Here is a 24,510-nt window from a genome sequence, read left to right as displayed (position 1 = left end):
TCATATTTCTTTTTAATGTTTTTATGTAATTAGTTGTTATGCATTTTACATTGAATGTTTCATTAAGCAAATTTGAAATAGATAAGTAAAATCCATGAACCCCATAACAAAATAATGTTCCCTATAAAGGATCCATCTATAAGACCAATCATAATACTAGAAAAACCAGTAGTGCCAAAGTGCCAGCTTTATTTTTTACCCGGCTTCCACTGGTAAAATGCAGTCACAGCATCTGTCAAGAGCCCTCTTTGTTTCGCTCTTGGGGTCCACTTATGTTTCCTTTTCAAGGAAAATGGGGGCTTGGTTTGAGAAAAGAGAAGCTAAAAAGTGGAGGAGTAGCCTAGTGGTTAAGGTGGTGGACTTTGGTCCTGAGGAACTGAGTTCGATTCCCACTTCAGGCACAGGCAGCTCCTTGTGACTCTGGGCAAGTCACTTAACCCTCCATTGCCCCAGGTACAAATAAGTACCTGTATATACTATGTAAACCCCACAGAAAGGCAGCATATCAAGTCCCAGTTCCATTTCCCTATTGGAGATTCTACATGGAATGTTGCTACTATTTGAGATTCTACATGGAATGTTAATGTTGCTATTCCACTAGCAACATTCCATGTAGAAGCCTGCCCTTGCAGCCGCGCAGACTTCTGTTTCTGTGAGTCTGACGTACGTGCAGGACGTCAGACTCACAGAAACAGAAGCCTGCACGGCTGCAAGGGCAGGCTTCTACATGGCATATTGCTAGTGGAGGAGTAGCTTAGTGGTTAGGGTGGTGGACTTTGGTCCTGAGGAACTGAGTTCGATTCCCACTTCAGGCACAGGCAGCTCCTTGTGACTCTGGGCAAGTCACTTAACCCTCCATTGCCCCAGGTACAAATAAGTACCTGTATATACTATGTAAACCCCACAGAAAGGCAGCATATCAAGTCCCAGTTCCCTTTCCCTATTTGAGATTCTACATGGAATGTTGCTACTATTTGAGATTCTACATGGAATGTTAATGTTGCTATTCCACTAGCAACATTCCATGTAGAAGCTTCCCCTTGCAGCCGCACAGGCTTCTGTTTCTGTGAGTCTGACGTCCTGCACGTACGTGCAAGACGTCAGACTCACAGAAACAGAAGCCTGCACGGCTCAAAGGGCAGGCTTCTACATGGCATATTGCTAGTGGAGGAGTAGCTTAGTGGTTAGGGTGGTGGAATTTGGTCCTGAGGAACTGAGTTTGATTCCCACTTCAGGCACAGGCAGCTCCTTGTGACCCTGGGCAAGTCACTTAACCCTCCATTGCCCATGTTGAATTGTATAATGAGCCAATTAGCACCAGTTAGCTTTTTAACAATTATTGGCACTAATTGAAATCAAAATGTATATGTGTAAATTTAGGCGTGTAATCCACACCTAAATTTGACTCGTGTCTCGGAAAAGGGGGCAAAGAAATGGGAGTGTCTTCGGTGTTTTGGGGCGGAGTGCGGGCATGGATTTTAGTTGTGTGTGCAATTATAGAATAACGGAGCTCCATTCATAAATTTAGGTGGGGGTATTTGCACCATGTTTTTGTTGGTGCAAATGGCTGTGCCTAAATTTATATGTGACCCCTGCGCTTAAGCACTATTCTATAAAGTGCACCAAATTTTGTGTGGCTTGTAGAGTAGGGTTTAAGCGGTTTTTTTGTTTGTATGTTTTGGTGCTAATTTTTTAGGCATGATTTCACCCCGTGGTGGCTGCATAGAAAATATAGTACCATATCACAGTATGAAAAATATTTTCACCATTTTTCATCTTTGAAATAAAGTAGGGCTATTTTGGAGCTCAGAAACAGACCTCATACTTTTTGTGATGTTAGTGGAACTTTGTAGTGAATCATAGGGTGGGAATCATAAAAATGCCAGTGAACTGATGTAGATGGTTTTTGGATTTTAATCCCCAAGTGTTAATGTTTTGGATTGGCTACTCTAGGTATGTGCACATTCCGCAAAGAACAGGTTCTGCCGTTCTATTGCAATTAATTAATAATAGTGATATTACCTGTGTAATATGATTTATCATGTAGATGGGTAAGAGTTGTACAAGTTTTTGTGCCTTTGTAGAAAGTATCCCTTTCTCAGAAGCAGTACATTTTTAGACCCAGCAGAACTTGGACACAAAATTGCAAGTACTGAGATTAGGGGACACTCATGAAACTAGCTGGGAATGGATTTTAGATATATTTAGGAAACTTTTGTTGTCAGTCAGTGCGCATTTAATGTTGCTGGAAGCTGTGATCATAGCTAGAAATATAGCTGAATTTTATAAAAGGTTTGGACAAGTTTCTGGAGCATAGCTTCATTATTAGTTGTTAGATGTGTGGATTGCCACCTCTTATTTCTGGGAGTGAGAAATGGAGAATGAATCTCCGCATTAGGATCTCTCGGGTATGTCCAAGTAATCCTGATTGGCCTCAGGATTGGAGATGGGGATGCTGGGCTCGGTGGTTGCTCTGACCTCAGAATGTCATGTCTCCTCTTTTAGACTTGCTTTTTCTGGAAAAGCTACCATGTCAGACGAGACCCTCTGTGCAGACCTTTTTAGCTATACGTTGTCCCCTGGATTCTGTAAAGGTCACCCAAAGTTGGGTGCGGATCCCAGAAACACACGAAGACAAACTGGTCAATTAGGGGCCATCAATCAAGTGTTGGAATTAATTGGCAATGATTCTGGGTTATGCATGCATCTGCTCTATAACATGAGTGTCTGTTTCATAGCGTACAACTCAAAAGGGGACGCTCCCAGAAACTAGGCGCCATGTTATAGAATAGTTGGATTTGGGTGTGGGAATCCACTCTAATGCTTATTCTCCAAAGATCATGGTTGGAGTGGAGGAGTAGCCTAATTGTTAGTGCAGAAGGCTTTGATACTGGTGACCTAGGTTCGATTCCCACTTCAGCTCCTTGTGACTTTGGGCACGTCACTTAACCCTCCATTGCCTCAGGTACAAAAAAGAAACTTAGGGGCCCTTTTACTAAGCCCCCGTAAGCGTCTGCGCGCGCCAAAATGGAGTTACCGCCCGTCTACCGCTGGCTCTTGTGGTAATTTCATATTTGGCGTGTGTCCGATACACGTGGCCGAAAAATAATTTTTATTTTCGGATGTACGCCATGTGGCATTTGACGCATGTAGGTCACTACCGCCTGAGACTTTACCGCTAGGTCAATGGCTGGCGGTAAAGTCGCAGGCCCAAAATGGACAAGCGGCAATTTTGATTTTGCCACACGTCCATTTTCAGCAAAATTTAAAAAAGGTCTTTTTTTTTACAGACGTGCTGAAAAATGGATTGGCGTGCGCCTACAGTACCGCAAGCCATTTTCAGCGCACCTTAGTAAAAAGACATCTTAGAATGCGAGTCCTCTTGGGACAGAGAAGATACCTGCTTATAATGTGTACAGTGCTGTGTACATCTAGAAATTATATAGAAATTATTATGAGTAGTAGTATTTAGTGCTAAGTGATCTTTATAGAATTGGCACTTAAGGGCAGATGATCAAAACTCCAGCACTATTCTGAATAGTGCCATAAAAATAGTACCGGAACAGCGCAGAAGAACAGTGCCCTAATGCTCAAAGCTAATGAGATTTGTAGCTAATGAGCAGATATAGGTGCGCTCGTAGCATTGAGCATTAGGGAGTTGATGGAAGGATTGTGCTTGGCACATGCGCAAAAGAATTCAGCGGTAAGCTCTGCTCCTGTGCGCATGCGCCTGATAAAACCCAAAAGTGAAACACACATTGGCGTCTGTTTTCTGCAGCCTAAAATACAAGCTTTTTTAAATTTTATTTTTTTCTGGATGCTTATATTTAGATGCAAGTAACAGACGCCAATGTGTGCTTGTGTTTTTATTTTTTTAAAGCATGGCCGCTTTAAATTTAGATGCAGGGCAAGAACGCCAATGCATGCTTCACGTTCAGGTCTGCTGTTTCTCACAGCCAGCACTCAGGGGCTTGCACGGGCTTCCTTCTGCTTCCAAAAGCAATCAAAACTGGTAGATTTTGCAGAAAGAATCATGGGAAATCCTCTCTTCCAACACCCTTAACGCTTGCTCGGACCTGGCGTTATTTTTTTACAGCGGTAGGGCATCTTTTGTTTCGGGCACTCTTTTCTGATCATTGGGGAGGAATACAAAATGACCTTATTTAAATGAGCTTGACTACATTTGCATGCTATCTGCGCTAAGGCCTGGCACGCTCATTGTTCGTTGCGCTACACGACTGAACGTTCTGCGCTGTCAAATGCAGGCGCTGGTACGGGTCATGGCCTCTAGTGCCTGCGTTTACTTTTGATCATCGTCACTTTAGTGCGGATCTTAATGGCAGCTAACTTTGGGCGCCATTTACTTGAATCCGACTCTGTGAGTTTCTGAACAGTTGTAGCGGTAGTTGGGAGGTTAATATAGTTCAGTAACTCATTACAAGAGGCGATTAAAGTTGTTTCCCTTCTATTCCATATGCTGTATGGTACTAGCTACTTCTCTCCTGCTGCTCTTCTTTTGTTCCTGTACCATTTGTATGAAAAGGACTGTAACAGACACCTGTGTTGGAGGCGACTGCCTAGTTTGTAGAGTGGTTAATCTGGCCCTGCTAAGTCTCTTAAGTGGACTAGTTTTATGTTTCCATGCTAGGCATTTGTTTCAGAGATAATATTGCCACTGTTTTTGTGAATGCTGCTTTCCAAGACTGAGTAGCCTGAGTGGTGGCTCCATGGAGGGCTCCATACCCGTAACTTTGAAATAATCACACAGTTATCAGAGAGGACAGGCCAAAGAATGAGGAAAGAGGGAAAGGAGGAGAAAAGAGTTTCTGTTTTTCTGACATTATTATCTTGTTCTATCAATTTAAATAACTGCCAAAGTAGCTTACAACACAATTTTTAAACACAGAATAAAACAGTTTGGAAATACAACAAATATAACTTTATATAGTACAAATGTATAAACTAATACAGTAAAAAGTATATATTAATAAGTACATTACCTTACAGTTTTCTTTCTGTTTTGTAGGCAAAGGAGAATCCTTTAAAAACTATTCTTGAAATTATAACAAAATACTTTTTAGAAAATTTTGGAAACTCCAAAAATACCATAATGGGAGGAGTGGAATATCCAGAAAATTCCATACCAGAAAACAAGCGTTCAGAAACTGCTCCCGTGACCCTGTACGACATCTCTGATGATGAGAGAGGTGCGAGTACGGCTGTGTCTGATGCAAGCAAAATGGAAGTATCCAGGTATTTTCTGGAGTCTCTACTTTAAACAATAGCTGGGTGAAACCCCTGCAGGAAAACAGCACCCTGCTGCATCCTAGCTCATAGTATAGCATTTATTCTTGCAGTTTATATGTGTAACAGTATTTAGGAGGAGTGGCCTAGTGGTTAGGGTGGTGGACTTTGGTCCTGGGGAACTGAGGAACTGAGTTCGATTCCCACTTCAGGCACAGGCAGCTCCTTGTGACTCTAGGCAAGTCACTTAACCCTCCATTGCCCCATGTAAGCCGCATTGAGCCTGCCATGAGTGGGAAAGCGCGGGGTACAAATGTAACTAAAATTTAAAAAAAAAAATGTAATAGCTTACACTCGGCTATTTTAAGGTACTTTGTTTTACCTTGTATCTTCCTCCCAATCATCTTGGTGGTTCAGTGGTAGGGCCGATGTATTTGGGTTCTGTTTGATTTCTGGGCCAAGTTTTGAGCTCCCTGGGCCACCTACAGATCCTGTGGGGCCAATATTCACAGGCTTTGTGAGGAGGGAGTCTTAATCATCGGTCAACTGTAGTACGTATTGAACTAGACTTAAGCCCCCTGTTTGCAAGATTTTGGAAGAAAACTTGCAGCCTTGCTCTCTGCTAAGATTTGTTGATGCGTTGACTGGGCTGAGAGGGGGTGAAAATAGGGGAGAGGTTCCTAAGTAGCTCATGGCGGTTAGTTTCAGTTGAACTGGAAACCACCTCCCGTCAAATCAACTGGTTCTCTGGCATTAACCTTGCTTCACTGCATGGCTGTGGAAGTTAGGATATGACAGTCTGTGATAGTACCAGCATAGTGCACCCCTCAGTGTGGCTACAACAGCACACTTATGTTTTACCTGTTGTGTGGGGGAGGGGAGACAGGTGTTAATTAGAGGAGAGATAGTAAATGCAATGATTTTTATTTTTAAATCACTGCTCTTACTTTTGGGCCTACTTTTGCACCTGCTTCAGTGCTGATGTAATGCTCACAGGTATGTACACCAGCCAAGGGAAAGTCCTTGGGGAGGTTCTATCTTTGAGATCAGCCGGCTGTTCAGGGGGCTTTGAGAATTACTCCCTCGATTTGTAAACTGACCTCTGGGAGTTGCTACAGCATGGTGTCACACATAAGGGATAATCTGCTGTTGTGGGTGAAAGAGGAGGGAAGAGAGAAGAGTGATGTGGCATGAGAAGAGGCATTAAAAGTGTGTGTGTGTGAGAGAGAGAGAGAGGCTAGAAGAAGAGTAAGAATAGACATCTGTGTTTCAACAAAATGTACCTGCATCGGGTGTCCAACATCCAGAGGTGTATCCGATTCCTAGATAATAACAAGGATACTGTACTCTGGTGTCCAGAAGAATGCAGTGTAAAGCCCTCTGAGTGTCAACCTGTCTGGAATTTCTCTGCTTGTTTAGAGCCCACTTGTCAAAGTGTCTTTTTCTTTACTGCTCTGACCCTCTGGAATTATCTGTCACTCTTCATACAGAGTCCGTTTAACCGGAAATTCTGTTCTGGCCTAAAGACCCACCATGTCACAGAGGCCTTTGGTGTTGCGCTAGGTGCTGTGGTCACCCAGTAGGGTGAAATTCATGCTTGTCTTTTTGAACAGTGACTTTCCTTCTTTCTTTTTGTCTGACTTCAGTCCATTTTTCTTCTCTTCCCTGTCGATAACTTGACATTCCTTAGCGTCAGCGACAGATGAATCCAGAGACATGTGGGTTGTGATCATCTACCAGCAGGTGGAGATAGAGCGCACTGAATTGAACTCTGTCTTATTGGATGTGTTAAGGCATTCAGGGGCTCTTTTTTACTAAGGTGTGTAGGCGCCTACTACTGCCTGGGTACCACATGCCCCCGGGTGGTAATTTCATTTTTTGCGCATGCCCAAAACACGCAGTAGAAAATATTTTCTATTTTTTACTGCGTGGCACTTACCCGGCAGTTGACGTGCGTTGAACGCTTACTGCCTGGTTAGCACATGCATGAGACCTTACCGCTAAGTCAGTGGGCGGCGGTAAGGTCTCAGGCCGAAAATTGACGTGCGCTGGTTTTAATTTTGCCACACATCCATTTTCCGGCACAAATAAAAAGCCTTTTTTCCAGGCGCGCTGAGGAACTGGACCAGCTTGCGTTCAAAACACGGGCCTACACCAGCACCTTTAGGCGCGTCTTAGTAAAAGGGCCCCTCAGTATTCTCTATCTCCAGCAGGCAGATTGGAATATTTGTAAACTGCCTAGACCCACCTGTCGGAATAGGTGGTATAACAAGTTCTTAATAAACAAGAAACAAACAAGAAGTGCCATTTTATAGAATAGCGTGCTGGCCAGAAAATTGGCATTTACGCACAGATGTGCACACACATGTGTATATATGTCAGCTTGTTCAAAACCCCGCAGCCAGATTAATTCTTTGGAAGTCATAAGTACATAAGTAATGCCACACTGGGAAAGACCAAGGGTCCATCAAGCCCAGCATCCTGTCCACGACAGCAGCCAATCCAGGCCAAAGGCACCTGGCAAGCTTCCCAAACGTACAGACATTCTATACATGTTATTCCTGGAATTGTGGATTTTTCCCAAGTCCATTTAGTAGTGGTTTATGGACTTGTCCTTTAGGAAACCGTCTAACCCCTTTTTAAACTCTGCTGAGCTAACCGCCTTCACCACATTCTCTGGCAACGAATTCCAGAGTTTGATTATGCATTGAGTGAAGAAATATTTTCTCCGATTTGTTTTAAATTTACTACACTGTAGTTTCATCGCATGCCCCCTTGTCCTAGTATTTTTGGAAAGTGTGAACAGACGCTTCACATCCACCTGTTCCATTCCACTCATTATTTTATATACCTCTATCATGTCTCCCCTCAGCCGTCTCTTCTCCAAGCTGAAAAGCCCTAGCCTCCTTAGTCTTTCTTCATAGGGAAGTCGTCCCATCCCCGCTATCATTTTAGTCGCTCTTCGCTGCACCTTTTCCAATTCTACTATATCTTTCTTGAGATGCGGCGACCAGAATTGAACACAATACTCAAGGTGTGGTCGCACCATGGAGCGATACAACGGCATTATAACATCCTCACACCTGTTTTCCATACCTTTCCTAATAATACCCAACATTCTATTCACTTTCCTAGCCGCAGCAACACACTGAGCAGAAGGTTTCAGTGTATTATCGACAGCGACACCCAGATCCCTTTCTTGGTCCGTAACTCCTAACATGGAACCTTGCATGACGTAGCTATAATTCGGGTTCTTTTTCCCACATGCATCACGTTGCACTTGCTCACATTAAACGTCATCTGCCATTTAGCCGTCCAGTCTACCAGTCTCGTAAGGTCCTCTTGTAATTTTTCACAATCCTGTCGCGATTTAACAACTTTGAATAACTTTGTGTCATCAGCAAATTTAATTACCTTGCTAGTTACTACCATCTCTAAATCATTTATAAATATATTAAAAAGCAGCGGTCCTAGCACGGACCCCTGAGGAACCCCACTAACTACCCTTCTCCATTGTGAATACTGCCCATTTAACCCCACTCTCTGTTTCCTATCCTTCAACCAGTTTTTAATCCACAATAGGACATTTCCTCCTATCCCATGACCCTCCAATTTCCTCTGTAGCCTTTCATGAGGTACCTTGTCAAACGCCTTTTGAAAATCCAGATACACAATATCAACCGACTCCCCTTTGTCCACATGTTTGTTCACTCCTTTAAAGAATTGAAGTAAATTGGTCAGGCAAGATTTCCCCACACAAAAGCCATGCTGACTCGGTCTCAGTAATCCATGTCCTCGGATGTGCTCTGTAATTTTGTTTTTAATAATAGCCTCTACCATTTTCCCCGGCACCGACGTCAGACTCACCGGTCTATAATTTCCCGGATCTCCCCTGGAGCCTTTTTTAAAAATGGGCGTTACATTGGCCACCTTCCAATCTTCCGGTACCACGCTCGATTTTAAGGATAAGTTGCATATCACTAGCAGTAGCTCCGCAAGCTCGTTTTTCAGTTCTATCAGTACTCTAGGATGAATACCATCCGGTCCAGGAGATTTGCTACTCTTCAGTTTGCCGAACTGCCCCATTACGTCCTCCAGGTTTACCGTGAAGTCAGTAAGTTTCTCCGACTCGTCCGCTTGAAATACCATTTCCCACACCGGTATCCCACCCAAATCTTCCTCGGTGAAGACCGAAGCAAAGAATTCATTCAGTCTCTCCGCTACGTCTTTGTCTTCCTTGATTGCCCCTTTTACCCCTCGGTCATCCAGTGGCCCAAATGATTCTTTTGCCGACTTCCTGCTTTTAATATACCGAAAAACATTTTTGCTATGTTTTTTTGCCTCTAATGCTATCTTTTTTTCGTAATCCCTCTTGGCCTTCTTTATCTGCGCCTTGCATGTGCTTTGACACTCCTTATGCTTCTTCTTGTTATTTTCAGATGGTTCCTTCTTCCATTTTCTGAAGGCGTTTCTTTTAGCCCTAATAGCTTCCTTCACCTCACTTTTCAACCATGCCGGCTGTCTTTTAGACTTCCGTCTTTCTTTTCTAATTTGTGGAATTTGTTTGGCCTGGGCCTCCAGGATGGTATTTTTGAACAGCGTCCACACCTGTTGTACAGTTTTTACCCTCTCAGTTGCCCCCATAAGTTTTTTGTTTTTTTGTTTTTTCACTGTTCTCCTCATTTTATCATAGTTTCTTTTTTTAAAGTTAAACGCTAACGTATTTGACTTCTTGAGTATAGTTACTTCAAGGTTGATATCAAAACTGATCATATTATGATCACTGTTATCAAGCGGCCCCAGTACCATAACGTCCCACACCAGATCATGCGCTCCACTAAGGACCAAATCTAGAATTTTTCCTTCTCTCGTCGGCTCCTGCACCAGCTGCTCCATAAAACTGTCCTTGATTTCATCAAGGAATTGTACCTCTCTAGCATGTCCCGATGTTACATTTACCCAGTCTATATTTGGTTAGATCATGTCGCTTCTCTGCTGAGGGAGTTGCATTGGCTGCCAGTTCAAGCTAGGATTTCTTTTAAAGTTCTTTGATATTTAAAATATTAATCCCCCTGTTTGCAAAGCTGCACTGGTGGCTGCTGCTCGACATTGCCGACATCCCATTCAAAGTGAATGGGCTGTGTCAGCAGTACCACACCACCAGCCGCTTATGCAGCTTTAGTAAACAGTATAAATGTTGTTTGTTCTGAGAATTTAGTTCAAGTAATTACGATTTTAACTATTGATCCCTCTTGGATCTGCAACTGTCTTGTTTTAGCTTTTCCTTCTGTAAAGAGTGTTAGATTTAAGGCTGTTTTTTTTATACTCCTCTTTTTTTAGTTGTTTGCCTTTGGAAAGTCTTCCTGTTGAGATTCACCATTTATGTAATTTTTTTTTTTTTTTTGCAAGGCTCTAAAGACTCGTTTGTTTTCATGATGTGATGTTCTTATTATTAATTACTTGTTTTCTCTTTTGTGAACATTTTTTTTGTTACTCCTAATGATTGTATCAGTTTTATTTGTCTTGTTTCTTGCCTTAAATCTCGTACGAGGGATTTGGCAGGTAATAAATTCTCTATAACATAACAGTATTCTGGTCATTTACATGCTAGGGCTTTGAGCTGCCCCATGAAATTTTGCTTAGGGTGTTGGGTGCCCTTGGGCTGGCCCTGCTTAGAGGTGTTTATTATATTCATTTTATCATTCAGCAGAACTTACTTTAAATGTACTGTGTGGGGCTTCTAGCAAAAGCAAAACAATCTGAGAATATGATGCTATCTCACCCTGAACATGTGGTGTTTACTATAGAGAGTTAAAAATGCAAATTTGGATGTCTTAAATTTTTAAAAATACCTGGAGACTTGGAGGAGGATATTAAAATTTAAACACTGATTAATAAAATATGGGATTCATATGGTATTCCTTCCTTCAGTGGATTTTGCATTCTTGTTCTTAGATGGGAAGAGGGTGCGTCCGTTTATAAACCAGCCACATCCAAGAAACACCAGCACAGGAGTAGGGGGGATTCTGAGGCGAGACCACCTTCTAAGGAGGAGAAAATTAACCTGAAAGACCACAGTCCAGGCCCTTTGAAGATGGAGGAGTCTGCAATGGAGACAAAGACTACGGTATCAATGTCACAGAGAACCAAGTCCTGTCGAATTATTCGAGGAATGATGACTGGACCTGTGGCCAGTTCAGAAGAGGTATTACATTGGCTACTTTATTTTAGAGAGGGAAAACAGTTGCATGTCTGTTTCTCTACAGTGCTGCAGATGCAGTTCATTGTCAGTTTCTTCATACTGCTGCCTGCCAGTTCAGTAGAGTGAGACCACTGAGTGGTGGATCATAAGCGCTTAGATTCTGTAATAACTAGTAAAAAAAGCCCCGTTTCTGATGCAAATGAAACGGGGGGCTAGCAATGTTTTCTTTTGTGTGCATGTGGGAGTGTGTGTGTCCCTGCCCTCTGGCCTCTCTCCCCTCCCCCCTCTGAGTCCTTCACTGTTACAGAGCCAGCGATTTGATTTCGTGCTCTGCTGTTTTCCTTCACTGACTGTGTTACAGAGAGGGCGGGCAGACACTCATAGGGAAACCGGATATCTCGCCCCCTTCACACTTCCGGCTGGAGGCTTCATAGAACGTTGGTGTTGCTTTTTATATAGAGAGATGGCGGTTCACTTTGGTTTTGTATGTTGTTCCAAAGCACACAAGTTTTCTTCTCTCAAGAGGTTTAAATGTTTTCTTATATCTATATTTTACATTAATAAACATTTTTATATCTGTACATTTCAAAAGTACAAGAATAGCGTCAAAGATAGAAATATTTAAACATTCATCTTCTACTCAAAGAAAAATAAAGCTATCAAGCCCACATCAGCAATGGGAGGTACTTATACCATTTCAGGTGTGAAACAAAGAAAAAGAAACATGTTATACAAAGTTAACTAATCAAGCACTAAATACTTTATTCTTAGTACTCAAATAAAAACTATTTCTTTTCATTACCTTTCAAGTACTGCGCCAATTGCAAAGGGTCCCAAAAAACTCTTCATCTTGAAAAGAAAGAATACATTTACATAGAAACTTCAAGAAAAAAGTAGCTCCCAGTGCAAGAACTCTTGGCTTCAAGACCAAAAAAGCTTTACAACTAAGTTGAATTGCCTGGGAGACATCTGGAAAAATACAGATCTTTGCTCCGTGTTTTCTTATATTTTAATAATGATAAATCTTTTAACTGAAAATTATTTATATTAAAGTTAATTGGACCTTTATAATTCAACCTTAGTACGTATTGAACTAGACTTAAGGCCCCTGCTTGCATGATGTTGGAAGGAAACTTGGAGCCTTGCTCTCTGCTAAGATTTGTTGCTGCATTGTATATTATAATGTTTCATGACCCTTTTACTGTTGTAAGAATGCCCTAACTTGCTTTCTTTTGATGTGAGAGCTGAAAAATGCATTTGTAAATTGCAGATATTATTCTAATGAAATTAGGACATTAGCACAAGAATGCAGCAGAAGAAATAAACTCTACTGAAATATTTCTCCCTCAAGATAATCCTGATTAAAAAAAAAAATCTTTTTAATGGTAGGATTTCACAAGGAGTTTAGTATTATAGCATACAGATAATCTCATTTGTAGCACACTGTTGGGTGCTTGATTTGATTACAGTAATCATCACCCTTTTAGTTTCTCATCTTATTACCCATGCTGTGTTCTCTTGTGGATATCTGATGCCATACTGCTTCAGTTTAATAGTTTAGTTGAAAAATTGGTTTTGAAAGTACCAATTTGGACATTTTTGTGAGAAAAACATCCAAATGCAAATTTATGCCACTTTTGGATGTTTTTCTCTTTTGAAAACGAGCCTCTTTGTCTCATGAGGGTAAAACGTTATACATTTATTACTTAATATTTTTGAGGAACACTCCCACCCCCCCCCCCCCCCCCCATGGTCTCAATAAGGAAATGAGTGGAGTAAACTATATTATACTCACACACACAATTTTTCTTCAGTTTAGTTTTTTTTGTTTTTTTTTGGGGGGGGGGGGGGGGTGAAGGAGTAGCCTAATGGTTAGTGCAGCAGGCTTTCATCCTGGGAACCTGGGTTCAATTCCCAGTGCAGCTCCTTGTGTCCTTGGGCAAGTCACTTAACCTTCCATTGCCTCAGGTACAAAAACTTAGATTTTGAGCCCTCTAGGGACAGAGAACGTATCTGCATATAACGTGTACAGCTCTGCATACGTCTAGTAGTACTACTACTATTTAGCATTTCTATAGCGCTACAAGGCGTACGCAGCGCTGCACAAACATAGAAGAAAGACAGTCCCTGCTCAAAGAGCTTACAATCTAATAGACAAAAAATAAAGTAATCAAATCAATTAATGTGAACAGGAAGGAGGAGAGGAGGGCAGGTGGAGGCGAGTGGTTACGAGTCAAAAGCAATGTTAGAGAGGTGGGCTTTCAGTCTAGATTTAAAGGTGGCCAAGGATGGGGCAAGACGTATGGGCTCAGGAAGTTTATTCCAGGCGTAGGGTGCAGCGAGACAGAAGGCGCGAAGTCTGGAGTTGGCAGTAGTGGAGAAGGGAACAGATAAGAAGGATTTATCCATGGAGTGGAGTGCACGGGAAGGAGTGTAGGGAAGGATGAGTGTGGAGAGATACTGGGGAGCAGCAGAGTGAGTACATTTATAGGTTAGTAGAAGAAGTTTGAACAGGATGCGAAAACGGATAGGGAGCCAGTGAAGTGACTTGAGGAGAGGGGTAGTATGAGTAAAGCGACCCTGGCGGAAGACGAGACGGGCAGCAGAGTTTTGAACCGATTGGAGAGGGGAGAGGTGACTAAGTGGGAGGCCAGCAAGAAGCAGATTGCAGTAGTCTAAACGAGAGGTGACAAGAGTGTGGATGAGGGTTTTGGTAGAGTGCTCGGAAAGAAAGGGGCGGATTTTACGGATGTTGTAAAGAAAGAAATGAGAGGTCTTGGCGGTCTGCTGGATATGAGCAGAGAAGGAGAGAGAAGAGTCAAAGATGACCCCAAGTTTTCAAGCCGAGGAGACAGGGAGAATGAGAGAGCCATCAACAGAAATAGAAAACGGGGGGAGCGGGGAGGTGGGTTTGGGGGGGGAAATGAGAAGCTTGGTTTTGGTCATATTTAATTTCAGGTGGCGTTGAGACATCCAGACAGCAATGTCAGACAAGCATGCTGAAACTTTGGTTTGGATGCAAGGTGAGATATCAGGGGTAGAAAGGTAGATTTGGGAGTCATCAGAATAGAGATGGTAGGAAAAGCCATGGGATAAGATTAATGAACCAAGGGAAGAAGTGCTATAGTGCTGTAGAAATGATTAGTAGTAGTAGTCATAACGTTCAAAATGCTTACTCAAAACAGTGTGTTTTCAAGGCAGTATGAAATAGAGTATAAGAACTTGCTAACCGGATATGCTTGGGGAGCGAGTTCTATACAGCAGGAGAGAGGAAGTAAAAAGCAGAATTACGTGAGGACTCCCAACTAGCTCTTGACGGAGATGGTAGAACTAACCTATTAGTCAGAGATCTAAGAATGCGAACTGGGGTATAAGGAATAGTTAGTGAGGCTAACTAAGATGGAATAGTATTATGCAATGCCTTGTATGTTAGGAAAAGAACTTATGACTACTACTACTACTACTATTGTTTATCATTTCTATAGCTCTACAAAGCATATGCAGCGCTGTACACCATACACAAAAAAAGACAGTCCCTGCTCAAAGAGCTTACAATCTAGATACTAGATGACTAAATAATGCACATTGAAACACTTAAATTAATACAGACCTATTAATAAGAGAAACTTAAGTATATCTCTTTTGTGACCTTAGTGCATAAAATGTAATATCAAAATATTTACTTGCCATTAACATGGGCCTTTAATTCAAGGTAATAAATGTGCACTGTTGACCCATTTAACATAAGTTAGTACATTGGCCCCATTGTTTTGAAATTAGAAAGCATTCCAAATGCTGCTAGTTTCAGCTTCCTTTTTTTTTTGGTTAATAAAATTTAACATATTAACTTGGGTATAAAACTTTAATTCAAATCTTGAACGTTCTTTCTTACTAAATTTATTTTAGGATTTCAGCAAGAAACGAATTCCTAGGCGATCCTCAAGAATTGGTAGTGTATTGCGGGACAGAGATGAAGACCAGGAGAAAAACCTTTCACAAATCCTAAACACAAGTGCGCAAAGCAATATTGGAACTTCACAGTATGCTACCAGTCACAGTTCCTCAGACGCAGCTCTGAAACTTGGGATAGAATTTCCAGATAAAGTTCTTGCCAACTGTCTTACTGGTTCCATTCCTGAGAAACTTGGAAACATCTCACCTGGGACACATGATCCATTTACTAAAAATCAGCCTGAAAGAGAGCTAACCCAGGCTAAAAGCTGCCAGGAAAGTAATAACTGTCTACTTGAGACCCAGCCCAAAAGCTTCATGATTAGTCATTCACATGGCAATTCAGGAGATGGACAGGATCAGAAAGAAAGAACAGCTTTAAAGAATGAAAGTCTTGCGTCTCTGAACCGGTGAGTCCCCCCCCCCCCCCTTTTTTTTGCCAAATAAAATAGATTTAAGTGGCCAGGAGAGGCTCCTGGCTGCTTAAATTGTTTGTGAGGACCTATCTGCTGGTATTCTGTGCCATTTAACTGGTTAGGGCCACTGAATATCAGCACTGACCACTAAACTGAAAGCTGGCTACTTTGTAAGCGCTTCAGGAGCGGGGTGGACACTTATACAGTTAAGTGCCGATATTCAGTACTTAATTGCCTTAGTGGCCCTTTTACTAAGGTGCACCGAAAAATGGGCTGCGCTAGTTTTGGTGCGTGTTTTGGGCGTGCACAGATCCATTTTTCAGCGCACCAGTAAAAAAGGCCGCTTTTTTTTTTTTACATTTTTGCTGAAAATGGATGTGCGGCAAAATTAAAATTGGCGGGCGTCCATTTTGGGTCTGAGACCTTACCGCCAGCCATCGACTTAGCGGTAAGGTCTCTCGTGTTAACCGTGCGGTAATCACCTTTGCGCATCAAGTCGGAGTTACTGCCCGATTTTCACCACGCACAAGAAAATAAAATATATTTTCTGGCACACGTAGCAGATGCACGTCAAAAATGAAATTACCGCATGGGCCACGCGGTAGCTGGGCGGTGACTCCAAATTGCCGCGCATTGGGCACACATAGGTGCCTACGCGGCATAGTAAAAGGGCCCCTAAGTTAAGCAGCCAAATTGGACTGCATAAAATAAAGTCCTATTTTTATGTGGTGTTGCTAAGGCGTTGAAGTGCTGAATATTGCACTGAACTGCATAAGAGAGAGCTGGCTGCATGAACCTGGATATTCAGTGCCAGTGCCAAGAAATGCTGGTGGTGGCTAAAAAAAAAACATTAACCAGTGCCGCCGGCTGAAAATCTATTCCATAGTATCCTATTATTATTATTAGCATTTGTATAGCGCTACCAGACGCACGCAGCGCTGAACACCTGATACAAAGAGACAGTCCCTGCTCAAAAGAGCTTACAATCTAAATAATACAGACAGACAAAACAGTTTCGGGTGAGGGAAATAATGGGTGAGAAGGAAGGAAGGGACAAGGGGAGGGCAATTGAGTAGTGGCTAGGAGCTAAAAGCAGAAACCATTAAAACATGTAACTTCACAATTAATAGCTTGAACCTTGGCTTTAGAATTAGCAACACTAAAAGAGTCTGACATATATATGAGGAATTTCAAGATCCTGGCACTAAGGAAAAAGGAGATGAGTGTAGGACTGTTCTTTCCTCAGAACAAGTACCTATATATAATATATGTAAAATCGCTTTGGTTGTACCACAGAAAGGCAATATATCAAATGCATGACCCCATGACAGAATAAAGAAAGAGTTTGGCTGACATTTAGAGATCAGTAAAACAGTTTTAGATTTAATCTAATCTTTCCTATGGGTTTCAGATAGGATTGAGATAAGAGAGGTCACTGATAGACTGATAAATTTTAGTCTTTCATGACTCATTGTGAATTTTGAAATTCCAACATAAACAATATTAAGAATTAATCATAGTCATAGTCCTGTGTTTCCTGTTGCAAAATTTTCAGGATTCTTTGGAAATCATGTGACATTTTCATAAATGTGTAAATATTTGCATATTAAATTGTTTTTTTTTTCCCTTTAAATTTCGTTACAAAGTAATTTTCAGGCTTGGGTACATTTATTTAGTTCTTTCTGGGAGAGAAGAGATCTTATAATTAGTGCTGGAAAGGCAGGAGGGGGTAGAGAATAGGGTAAAGAGAAGAGATCAGTTGGAATCTGAGGGAAAAGGAGTACAGGGTTAGGTGTCAGGAATGAGGCGAGCAGAAAGGTCCATGATAAAGGATAGAGGGATCCAGGGTAAGGAGAGGGAGGGACAATCTACTCCCATACCTTCCTCTGCACACTGATCCTTTTGTTACTTACATTCGAGCCCTCATTCATACTCGCCATCATCTCACACTCTTGTCACACTTCTAGCTCCTCACTTAACACTCCACAATACCTTTCATCCCCTAATTTGATCTCTGCTTATCCCCCTTACCTGGTTGCTTGCATCCAGTGGCGTCGCGAGGGCAGCTGACACCCGGGGCGGGTCGCCGCTGCGCACCCCCCCCGGGTGCAGCGCGGCGCACCCTCCCCCCCCCCCCGAGAACATACCTGGAAGGCGGTGAGGGGCGGGCGGGAGAGCCAATCCGCCGAGTGCACGCCGCTTGGGGGTGTCGGCGCCTCGCTGGTTCCATGCTCTCTCTGCCCTGGGGCAGAGAGAGCAAGGAACCAGCGAGGCGCCGACACCCCCCCAGCGGCGTGCACCCGGGGTGGACCGCCCCACCGCCCCCCCTTCCTACGCCACTGCTTACATCTAATCCCCCCTTATTCATCAGTCCTCATACTTACTTGCTTGCCTCTAATCTCTCATGCACTTTTCTGCTCTCTGTTGCCCTCTCATCCACTTAATTGCTTGCGCTCAGCTTCTGTCTTCCACTCCCTCACTGTTCCCATCCACTGCTCTTCCTCATCCCTAGTTCCAAACAAGCTCTTCTTTGTGCTCCACTCCATCCCCATCCAAGGTCTGTTCTACAGAAACCCTCACTCTTTTGTTTGTGGCAGACATATTAGACTGTTCTCTCCCCTTTTGCTTCCAACTGGATTGTCAGGATTTGAGCTGCATGCTTCAAAGCTCAAGAGTCCAGCCGGAAATGAAGGGGGAGGATGCAGCTTGAGGTACTGGGCTGCCACCAGAATTATGTAGAATTATGGTGGTCACGATGATAGAGCTTAAAGAGGACCATGACTGGGCTATAATTACATTGGCTTATAATCATATATTCATGAAGTGCAGGGGAGTGACTCGGGTAAAAAAAAAAAAAAAAAAGCAACAGAATTGAGGAATTTATGAAGTAAGTAGGTAGCACCGTGGGTTAATTTGGAGAGGGAAATGGTACGATATACTGAACCCCTTCACAGGCAGAAGAGGATGGCAATATGATAAATATTTTCAATTGAAGTTACTACTACTACTGCTACTTATCATTTCTATAGCACTACTAGTCATACGTAATGCTGTACACTGGACATGAAGAGACAATCCTTTCTTGACAGAGCTTACAATCTAATTAGGAAAGACAATCAGGACAAATAAGGGAATTACTAAGGTGGAAATGATAAAACATGGGTACTGATGAAGTGAGTAAGGGTTAAGAGTTAAAAGCAGCATCAAAAAAGTGGGCTTTTAACCTAGATTTAAAGACGGCCAGAGATGGAACTTGACGTACCTGCTCAGGAAGGCTATTCTAGGCATATGGTGCAGCAAGATAAAAGGATCGGAGTCTGGAGTTAGTGGTGGAGGAGATGGGTGCAAATAAGAGAGATTTACCCAGTGAATGGATTTCCCGGGGAGGAATGTAGGGAGAGATAAGAGTGGAGAGGTACTGAGCAGCTACAAAGTGAATTCACTTGTAAGTCAATAAGAGGAGTTTGAACTGTATGCGGAAATGGATAGGGAGCCAATGAAATGACTTGAGGAGAGGGCTAATATGAGCATAGCGATACTGGCGGAGTATAAGTTGTGCAGCAGAATTTTGAACAGATTGAAGGGGAGAGAGGTGGCTAAGTGGGAGACCTGTGAGAAGCAAGTTGCCATAGTCTTAAGTAAGAGTTGATAAGAGTGTGAGTAAGGGTTCTGGTAGTGTGCTCAGAAAGGAAAGGGCAAATTTTGGTGATATTATAGAGAAAGAAACAACAGGTTTTAGCAGTCTGCTAAATATGTGCAGAGAAGGAGAGACAGGATCGAAGATGACCCCAAGGTTATGAGCTGATGAGATAGGGAGGATGAGAGTGTTATCCACAGAAAGAGAGAATGGGGGAAGAGGAGAGGTTGGTTTAGGGGGAAAGATAAGAAACTCAGTCTTGGTCATGTTTAGTTTCAGATGGCGGTGAGACATCCAGGCAGCAATGTCAGGCAGGCAGACTGATAATTTGGCCTGGATTCCTGCTGAAATTTCTGGTGTGGAGAGATAGATCTGGGAGTTATCAGTGTAAAGGTGGTACTGAAAACCATGGGATGAGATCAGGATGCCAAGGGAGGAAGTATAGATGGAGAAAAGAAAAGGTTCCAGGACAGATCCCTGAGGTACACCAACTGATAGTGGGATAGAAGTGGAGAAGGATCCACCAGAGTATACACTAAAAGTACCATGGGCGAGATAAGAGCTGCAGGGTGTTACAATGATGTTACTTGTGGACCTGGACCCAGTTGAAGATTTAAAGCTGACATCGTTTAGTTGCAGCAACCACCTGGGTGGAGAAGCTAAGTGGAAAAACTTTTTCCTTTGCACTTGTGGCATTTTTTGATAATTTCAGTAGGTTATTTAGTTTTTCTGACACTAAACCTAGAGATATTTTGTAGTTGCTTTCTCTGAAGTTTGTTTTCAGAGGATTAATTGAAACCAGTGGTAAGTGCCCTTTCCATATCATCATGCTGATCAATCCATAGACTGGTGGGTTGTGTCCATCTACCAGCAGGTGGAGATAGAGAGCAATCCTTTTGCCTCCCTATATGTGGTCATGTGCTGCCGGAAACTCCTCAGTATGTTCTCTATCTCAGCAGGTGGTGGTCACACACAGCAGCAGCTCTGGCTAGGCCTCCAAGCCTAATTTTTAGGTTTTGTTGAGTGCCTGGGGTTGAGGGCTCTTCTTGAGCAAGTGCAAACCTGGTGGTGCCAGGTACCTCCTTTTCTCCCCCCTCCCGCTGGCTCCGTTTAAAAAAAAAAAAAAAAAATTTTGGACGTCCTTAAGGGCGTTTATTTCGACGTTTATTTAAACGTTTATTGCAGCTACTCACTGGGACACCAGGTCGTTACAGCTCGGAGCGGAAAGCAGGTAATTTTACCTTTTTGTAGCGGGCAGGGGGTTCCCCGATTGATCTCCATGTGGCTGATGGCGTCGGAGGGCGAGGGCGCAAAGAATCGCTCCCCGGACCGCGTGTGCGCGTCTAGCGGGGATGCGGGGGTTTTAAAGTCTGATTCGCCCTTGTTGGGTGTCAGTTTGGAGGCCGGTCAGTGTCCCGGTTCTTCCTCCGGTGTGGCGGTTTTTCCCGCCATAAACGCCCATCCCCCGCTGTTCGCCTCCGCCATCTTGGCCGGCCACGCTGCTCGGACGGCTTCTTCTTGGGCCGCCCTTGAGGTGGGAGACGTTAATGCCATGGCCGCCCTTCATTTGGGCGACGGCAGAAAAGCGGCTAAAGTTAAGCGCCGTTCTTCCCGCGCGGCTCCTTCGCGGAGTGTCGCGCCGGACGCCATCTTGGATGCGCAGCATGTTTCTCCCCCGCTCTTGCGAGCGCCGGTTGAGGGTGCGTCTAGGGCTGTGGCCCAGGCTGCTGAAGTGCACAGTCTGGGGGGTTTCTCCCCCGAGTTTATTTTGCTGCTGCATCAGGCCTTCCTTATGCAAAACGCTGCCCCTGCTCCCTTGTCCGATAAAGGGGTTGAGGCCCCCGGAAGTAAACGCCCTCGGGCGGATTCCCAGGCCTTAGAGGACTTTGTCTCCTCTGATGTAGATGAGGGCAGCGTATCTGAGTTCTCCCAACGGTCCTTTGGGGATTCCTTGGAGGAGACGGATTCCCGCTCGGATGGAGCGGATGACCCCTCTGCAGCGCGGATCTTTCGCTCAGAGGATTTGCCCAACCTGTTAATGCAGGCCATGAGCATTTTGAAGATTTCCTCTCCAGAGGACGTCTCTCCCTCAGCCCCTGTTGGCTCCGCCATTATGCTGGGGACGAAGCGCCCGCCTAGAACCTTCCACGTGCATGATGCCATGCACACTTTAATTTTGGCTCAATGGGATGTCCCGGAAGCGAGCCTCAAAGTGGCTAGGGCTATGTCCCGCCTCTATCCTTTGCCTGAAAGTGAACGGGAGACCTTTCTTTGGCCTACCGTGGATTCTTTAATCACTGCGGTGACTAAGAAACGGCGTTGCCGGTGGAAGGTGGCACGGCCCTAAAGGACGCCCAAGACAGAAGATTGGAGGCGGCCTTAAGGTCGTCCTTCGAGGCGGCTGCTTTAAGTTTGCAGGCCTCAGTTTGTGGCTCCTATGTGGCCAGGGCGTGCCTGACGATTGTGCAGCGGGCTTCCCCCTCGGATCCTTCCTTGAAGGCTGACTGGCCGGCCCTGGAATCGGGCCTGGCTTATTTGACAGACTTACTGTATGATGTCTTGAGAGCCTCGGCTAAAGGTATGGCTCAGACAGTCTCTGCGCGGCGGTGGCTTTGGCTGAAGCATTGGTCTGCTGACCACGCATCTAAGTCCCGCCTGGCTAAGTTGCCTTTTAAAGGCAAGCTGCTCTTTGGGGTCGAGCTGGACAAAATTGTGACCGATCTCGGCACGTCTAAGGGCAAGAGGTTACCAGAGGTCAGGGCTCGGGCCAGTGGTGCTCGCCCTGGTAACTCCAGAGGACGGTTTCAGGAAGCCCGTCGGTACCGCCCGGGCAAGTCGGGCTCCTCTGCCCCCTCTTCCTTCAAAAGGAACTTCTCCCCCAAGCAGCATTCCTTTCGCAGAGACCGCCGTCCCGGAGGTGCGCCCTCCGGTCCTCCCCCAGGGTCTCGTACCCAATGACGGGGCCCTGGTCCATGGCCCAGTGCAGATTGGAGGACGCCTGTCCTCATTTCTGGGCGAGTGGACCAGGGTAACTTCAGACGCTTGGGTTCTGGAAGTCATCAGAGACGGCTACAAGCTAGAGTTCTGCCGACCCTTAAGAGATGGGTTTGTACTCTCTCCCTGCAAGTCTCCGGTCAAAGCTGTGGCAGTGCAGCAGACCTTGGACAACCTGATACGCCTGGGTGCGGTCGTTCCGGTGCCAGAAAATCAGATTGGCAAGGGACGTTACTCCATTTACTTTGTGGTACCAAAGAAAGGAGGTTCTGTCCGGCCTATCCTCGACCTCAAAGGGGTCAATCGGGCCTTGAAAGTGCGGCACTTTTGCATGGAGACTCTCCGCTCTGTTATAGCGGCAGTGAAGGCAGGGGAGTTCTTGGCTTCCTTGGACATCAAGGAAGCGTACCTGCATATTCCCATCTGGCCTCCTCATCAACGCTTTCTGCGTTTTGCAGTCCTGGGCCGACACTTCCAGTTCAGAGCCCTCCCTTTCGGGTTGGCTACTGCTCCGCGGACCTTCTCCAAAGTAATGGTGGTCATCGCGGCCTTCCTGCGAAAGGAAGGAGTACAAGTCCATCCTTATCTGGACGACTGGTTGATCCGAGCCCCCTCTTATGCAGAGTGCGGCAAAGCTGTGGACCGGGTGATTGCTCTTTTGAGCTCCCTGGGGTGGATCATCAACTGGGAGAAGAGCCAGCTGCGCCCGACTCAGTCCCTGGAGTATCTGGGAGTTCGATTCGACACCCAAGTGGGCAGAGTGTTCCTGCCAGACAATCGGATTGTCAAACTTCAGGCTCAGGTGGACCAGTTCCTAGTAGCCTCTCCTCTTCGGGCTTGGGACTATGTGCAGCTGTTGGGCTCTATGACGGCCACGATGGAAGTAGTGCCCTGGGCCAGGGCTCATATGAGACCACTACAACACTCTCTGCTGCAGCGCTGGACTCCGGTGTCGGAGGATTATGCTGTGCGCCTTCCCTTGGACCCAGCAGTGCGCAAGGCGCTGAGCTGGTGGCTGCAGACAGACAAGTTGTCTGCAGGAATGCCTCTGGTGACCCCGGAGTGGATTGTCGTCACGACGGACGCCTCTTTGTCGGGCTGGGGAGCCCACTGCTTGGGAAGGACAGCGCAGGGGCTCTGGTCTCCTGCAGAGGCAAAGTGGTCTATCAACCTCCTGGAACTCAGAGCCATTCGGTTGGCGCTTTTGGAGTTCATCCCGGTACTGGCGTTGAAGCCAGTACGGGTCCTGTCGGACAATGCCACGGCTGTGGCCTATGTCAACCGCCAGGGAGGTACCAAGAGCGCCCCTCTAGCCAAGGAGGCCATGAATCTATGCCAGTGGGCGGAAGCGAACCTGGAACAGCTGTCAGCGGCCCACATTGCCGGAGTCATGAACGTCAAGGCGGACTTTCTCAGTCGCCATACCTTGGATCCCGGAGAGTGGCAGCTATCTGCTCAGGCGTTCTTGGACATCACGAAGCGCTGGGGCCAGCCGAGCCTAGATCTGATGGCGTCATCGGCCAATTGCCAAGTGCCGCGCTTTTTCAGCAGAGGACGGGACCCTCGATCCCTGGGAGAAGATGCTCTTCTCCAACAGTGGCCGACACAGGAGCTTCTCTATGTGTTCCCGCCCTGGCCCATGTTGGGCAGGGTGCTAGACCGGGTGGCAAAGCATCCGGGCCGGATAATCCTGGTGGGTCCGGACTGGCCCAGATGTCCCTGGTATGCGGACTTGATCAGGCTCTCAGTGGACGATCCTCTGCGGCTGCCAGTGGAGCAGGGCCTGTTGCATCAGGGTCCCGTGGTGATGGAGGATCCCTCCCCCTTTGGTCTTACGGCCTGGCTATTGAGCGGCAGCGTCTGAGAAAGAAGGGCTTCTCGGACAAGGTCATCGCTACTATGCTGAGAGCGAGGAAGCGCTCTACTTCTACTGCTTACGCCAGGGTTTGGCGTACCTTTGCAGCGTGGTGTGAAGCAGGCTCACTTTCTCCCTTCACTGCTCCAATTTCTTCAGTGTTGGTGTTCCTGCAAGAAGGTCTGGAGAAAGGCCTGTCGCTCAGTTCCCT

At 45.0% G+C, this 24,510-nt stretch overlaps 1 protein-coding gene across 4 annotated transcripts in view; it reads left to right on the top strand.

Annotated features, from left to right (window-relative positions):
- The window catches only part of MINDY4 (MINDY lysine 48 deubiquitinase 4), a 180,283-nt gene that overhangs the window by 9,086 nt on the left and 146,687 nt on the right, over nt 1-24,510 (top strand). For all 4 annotated transcript variants that reach the window (XM_030197772.1, XM_030197746.1, XM_030197754.1 and 1 more), the window contains exons 3-5: nt 5,027-5,253; nt 11,200-11,449; nt 15,353-15,807. In XM_030197772.1, the coding sequence (XP_030053632.1) occupies nt 5,027-5,253; nt 11,200-11,449; nt 15,353-15,807 (932 nt within the window). The remainder of the gene's footprint in view (nt 1-5,026; nt 5,254-11,199; nt 11,450-15,352; nt 15,808-24,510) is intronic.

Source organism: Microcaecilia unicolor, chromosome 1 (assembly GCF_901765095.1).
Source record: "Microcaecilia unicolor chromosome 1, aMicUni1.1, whole genome shotgun sequence".
NCBI lineage: Eukaryota > Metazoa > Chordata > Amphibia > Gymnophiona > Siphonopidae > Microcaecilia > Microcaecilia unicolor.
The sequence above is the reverse complement of the archived record's forward strand: the minus strand, read 5'-3'. Positions and strand labels throughout refer to the sequence as shown.